The 5,615-nt window shown below is 40.4% G+C and overlaps 1 protein-coding gene across 2 annotated transcripts in view; it reads right to left on the minus strand.

Moving 5' to 3' along the window:
- Positions 1–4,020: 4,020 nt before the first annotated feature.
- Positions 4,021–5,615, minus strand: part of abcc3 (ATP-binding cassette, sub-family C (CFTR/MRP), member 3) — a 108,197-nt gene continuing 106,602 nt past the window's right edge. For both annotated transcript variants that reach the window (XM_014028578.1, XM_014028583.1), the window contains exons 30-31: positions 5,336–5,530; positions 4,021–4,800 (exon numbers count right to left, since the gene is read on the minus strand). In XM_014028578.1, coding sequence (XP_013884032.1) covers positions 4,689–4,800; positions 5,336–5,530 — 307 coding nt within the window. In that variant the 3' untranslated portion in view covers positions 4,021–4,688. The remainder of the gene's footprint in view (positions 4,801–5,335; positions 5,531–5,615) is intronic.

Here is a 5,615-nt window from a genome sequence, read left to right on the forward strand (position 1 = left end):
ACACCTCCCCACCTCCCACACACACACACCCCGCCCATGACTCCTTCAGGCTCTCAGCAGTAACAGAGCAAAGTGAAATTTAGACTGTCTGCTGCTCTTAACACTACTGCTCACTCAGTGAAGCTCTTTTCAGATTCAAAATACTTTTGAGGAAATGTATTTTCAGATGCCAAGTAAACTGCATCATGGCGCGCGCGAGCACCCCCCGCACTGAAATGGGACGGGACAGAAGCAAAAGGTGGTTCTTAAAGAGACAGAGGCCAATTTCGAGGCGTTTAGAAGAGGAAGTGATGAGAAGATAAGTTTATTTTCTATTTAAACATAAAAACAGCATTTTAATAACAGACAAAGGTGACATAGATACTTTATTATGGTATAGTATTTAAATGTATACCTGAGAAACACATAATATTGCCCCTTTAAACAAATCAAACTTCCCCACGCCATTACAGGGCACGAGGTCTCCTGACACTAGTAATAGCGTGTGCTAGTTAGTTACTTCCCAAGCAGCATTTAAGCACTAAACACAAACTCGATGTTGGAAAGTGAACCTAACATATGTAAACACATACATACAGGACTAGTGTACATCCACGTCACTCTCTTAAAGGTATATCCCATTAATGACCTTAAAAGAAGGGAGATAAGAGAAAATGAACACAGGAGACTGAATCACCATTCCTCCATTCACTCGTCTGTATTGAGTGAGGGAAAGGGCAAACGAGTTCTCCTTAGTGGATCCTTTTGGTAATGGTGCTGAACTAACCCCTATTCCAAATAAAGAAAAATTACTGTCTCTTCAGTGTTTTAAATTAAATTAAGAAAATATACAATTACAAATAATGACAAGTTAAATCAGGATTATACCCTGCAAGATAAAAGTGTCATTTTTAGTGTCCTATAGAATGGTCCTGGGAGCTATGCTGTTAGGGGCAATTTCAATTGCCCCCGGTAGAGTCTCCCATGGCAGATTGGTCCTAGGTAACAGGCCACACAAAGAATGATTCGACAGACTCTTATGGACAAAATAGATCAAGGAACTCAGTGTCCCTTTCCCGAACGTGGGTTACTGGGGCCCCATCCTGGAGCCAGGCCTGGGGGAGGGGCTCGTTGGTGAGCACCTGATGGCCAGGATTATACCCATGGGACCTGGCTAGGCTCAGTCCGAATGAGCTAGAAATGGGTTTGCGGGCTGTATGCATGATAATATGCAGTCAGGCACAGTGGGACACGGAGCTCAAGCGGTCGGCTCACTGTACCTAGATGCATATTATCCGCCATACAAACGATTGATCAGTGTCTTCCAACCTACTAGGAGGTAGAGGAGGGACAGTCTGGACATGGTGTATGAGACTGATAACCGCTGATAACGACCATTTAATGTATTGTATCGATTCGATTCTAAGCGGGTGCACCAGGAAATCGCTTCAGTCCGTACTAATAGGGACACGTTTTACAGCAGTTCCTCCTTAGGACCCCCCCAGATGTTCATGTTCTCCGAGTTCAAAACTTTTTTGGGGTCAATCAAAAACTCAATAAAAAGTTTGGGATTCAACCAAATATTTCTGGCATGCAAAAAAAAGTTTGTTTTGCAAAAGCTTTTTGGTTGAAAATATGTATTAAAAATTATTATTTTTTGATTAAAGAATTATTTTTTGATTGAAATGATTTTTTTTAATTGAAACTGCTTTTTTGTTTGATTGAACAACAAAAACGCAAAATTACCTCCATATAGCCAAAAGAAGGTTTCCAATTTTTTTTGGGGGGGGGGCTTTCATCACTACATCTTGCAGATGATGCGGTCCCGTTGACCTCACTGAGATGGGACCTCCAGCAGGCACCGAAGTGATTTTGCAGTCAAGTGAGACGCAGCCAGAAAGGAGATCAGCGCCTGAGGACACGGTCCTCAACCGGAAAATTGRGGATTGCCAGTTTTGGGTCTTACTCATGCGTGGTGCAGCAGAACAGACCAGAAAACTGCTAAGTGGACTTGGATGGCTTCTGCAGTGACATTTATGAGTGGATGTGATACAGTGGTAGTAGACTTGGGATCAGAAAGTCACATGCTCGACTCCTCGCCATGCTTACAGCATACAGTAGCTGCCTCATGTGTGATGGGTCACAGAGCACAGCACACATTTCATCACTGTACGGGAACATGCACTGATGACAAAAAAAGTACATTTACGTACTGATCTATCATGGTGAAGGGAGAACTGAGCTAAAAAGTAAAGCTTCTTATTTATCAAATGTCTTGTTACACCAACTTAAATGTATGATAATTAAGGAATCTGGGAGCTGTGCTTTGGCAGAACAGGATGGTGGGATTATCATCTTACACGTGTTTGAACTGTTTGTTGAGCCTGAATGTTCAAAAATATCCATATGCATTGTGTATAAGGTGCTTCAAATCTACAGGTCAGTGCTTTGGTAAAGTAATCCTGAGGATGCAGGTCAGGGAAGAAATCCTGTGTAAAACAGTTGCTAAATATGTCATGTGAGTTTGCTCACTGAGATGACTCCTGCAGAAGGGAGCAGCCAAAAGGTGGGTTTGAGACACCTGCAATGACTCTGTGATTTATCTTATTTTTCCTAATCCTGATAATCCAAACCCTGTTTTGTAATATTCCCTAAACATCATTTTGTATGACTGTAGAAAACACAAAAATAAAGATTCCTCAGTGAACAGAAAAGTTGCTGTGATGTGACAGGATGTGACAGTACAGTGGTTGAAGCTGTCTTGATTCACAGTTCTCCCTGTGCAAACACGGGCTTTTCTCCATTTCCTCCCACAGACCAAGAAAACACAACTGTTAGGTTAACTGGCAACTATAAAATGTCCCTGAGTATGCGTGAGAGCGTGAATCGTCTATTTGCCTCTGTGTCCTAACAATGGTCTTGTCTCACAGTAACTGCTGGACATGGGGACCATGAGACCTGGAAAGAAGAAAGCCAATAAAGCAAATGGAAGGATGGTGACAGGAAGTAACATTTAAGGTCTGAGGGATCACCTCTACTGCCTCAGGATAGGTGTTGTGGCTCCATCTTTAGATGCAGTTACTTTGAATGGGTTTTAAAAGGTACAGATGTGGGCTTTACAGAGCTGACTGTGAGCCCCCTCTAGTGAAAACCTGTTGTAATGACAGAACACCTCACTTCTTTGACTGCAGTCAAACACTCACTGTAAAAAACAGTCTTACCTTCTAAATAGTTTAAATGAAGAAAAACATAGAATTTTACCTAATAAACATCTTAATCCTGCAGAAATCTAATACAGTTCAGATTGAGGCCCACCACTGAATGACTGCAAACAATCCCAGATCCTGATGTCAGCTTTAAGTCTGAGCTCTTCCTCAGCCTGAGAAGTTATCAAACAAATGTGACATTTGGACAAAAAGCTACAGTGGGACATAAGCTGGTTTCTCTCAAGAAATGTTCTATATTTTACTCATTCATCCAGTTTCCCAGACCCCACTGATAAAACAAACACACCCCCACAGTGTGACGCTGTCACCGCTGTGAGGTTGTTGTCAGGATGAGAAGTGTTCAACCTGCGTCAGACGGGGCTTTCATTGAGGAGACAGAAATTCACTTTTAGTCTCATCTGACTGCAGCATGATCTTCCATAGTTTGGGGAAAACAGTCCAGAGATAGGTAATTTAAAAGCAACACCCCCCGGTTGCTTTTATTTTTTGTTTTGTTTTTTGTGTGTAGGTCCAGAACTTAGATGAAAATCTATACATTTAACAATAAAATCTAGGCTTTTGGGCAACAGAAAAAATATCTAAAAGGGGTCAATACTTTTGCAAGCCACTGTCCTGCTGCACTAAACTGTCTTTATCTGCTGACTAATTATTTGTTGTAAATAACACCTGTAATCCCCGTTCTCATTGAAGTTGTGTTAATATTATTACTTCCTGCTTTGAGTGGTTCATTTTAAACCAAAACACAGCAGATGATAAAACCTACATTTAGTTCAATCCTCCAATGTCAAAGGTCACAATTATTACAGCACACAGATATTGTTCTTTCTTTTATAAAAAAAAAAAGGCATAAATGTGTTTTTCTTTTCATTTTTTGGTTGTACAGAGTTCAAGTGTTTACATATTTGGTTCACAGAAGAATCATGTTAAACTAAACAAACTTTCCAAGATCAACATCAGTTATTTAAAAGTAGCTTAAATAACAGTACAAAAATGTGTGGGTGCTTTATCACAAAAGTGTGTTTTTTTCTGTCATGAGGAAGGTAACAGTGGCACAATGTTCTTTTTTTATGTAAAAAGAGTTCAACTTTTTTTTCTGTTTTCTAATAGACAAGTCGATGAAAAAAAATACATTCACTGGCTTTTCTATCTGACTGGAATAAGGCACAACAGAGAAGGCTTGGATCAGATAGCGTCTGCTTGTATGGCTTTTTTTTCTTATTTCCATTCAGAAAGACATTTTGATACAGACAGTGCAAACTCTTGTGTCTAGATTTTGCTTTGCAAATGCTAGTTGACCTAAGTCTGCAAGAGAAATTGGATTTCATTAAAATTGAGCAAAATGTGCCCTGAAAAACACACACATACTGTATATTTTAAGATTAAAATTTATATAAAAAAAATCCTGCTCCGTTTGTCGCTGCTGAGAACCAGGTTCATCCTGGATCCTGATCTGGAACTTTGAGAGAAATAAAAAAGGTAGCTCTACTGCACCAGTCCTGCATCTTTTGCCATCCCGTAGAAGATTCCTCTTTGTGATATTAGGTTGGTGGGAGTATCAAACTCAGCTATCTGTCCCTTGTCCAACACAAGAACTCTGGAAGAGGAGAGACAACAGGACTGAGTCACAAATCATGAAGCTTTTTTACTTTGTAAAAAGTAAATCCACTGAATGGTAAATAGTAAATGGACTGTACTTATATAGCACCTTTCTATCCATCCAGGACACTCAAAGCGCTTCACTGAAACATGTACAATGTATATAGCTGTAGAAGTAAATGTCAAAACCTGCTACTTGGGTTTATTGGTGCAAAACGTTAGACTAGACAATTTCTGAAGAAATTCTGCAGCTGCATTATTTGATAAATGTGAAAAGAACCAAAATCAGAATGAATGATGAAGCCATGGTAACCACACACTTGTCTCTTTCACTCCCTGACCACACTCATAAGACAGACAGACAGAAACTCAGAGTACAACACAGGAAGCATCTCGTCGTCACCAGTCAAGACCAAGATAATACAAAACATTTAACAGCAGAGACTCAGAGAAGCAAAGATCTAAGCTGTTCTTGGTTTCAATAGTTAGCCTAACCAATGCAAACTGTTGGCTAATGACAGTGTGTATCGTACCTTGTGTAGTCCATGATAGTGTTAAGTCTATGTGCAATAGTAAAAACGGTGCAGTCTTCAAACTGAGTCCTTATGGTGGACTGGATGAGATCATCTGTCTCCAGGTCAATAGCAGCTGTAGCTTCATCTAGGATGAGGATCCTGGTCTTCCTCAGGAGAGCTCTGGCCAAGCACACCAGCTGCCTCTGACCCACACTGGAGACACAGCAGCAAATTATGTTTTATTAAGAAAACACACACACACACACACACACACACACACACACACACACACACACAC

Source organism: Austrofundulus limnaeus, unplaced genomic scaffold (assembly GCF_001266775.1).
Source record: "Austrofundulus limnaeus strain Quisiro unplaced genomic scaffold, Austrofundulus_limnaeus-1.0 Scaffold5, whole genome shotgun sequence".
Lineage (NCBI taxonomy): Eukaryota > Metazoa > Chordata > Actinopteri > Cyprinodontiformes > Rivulidae > Austrofundulus > Austrofundulus limnaeus.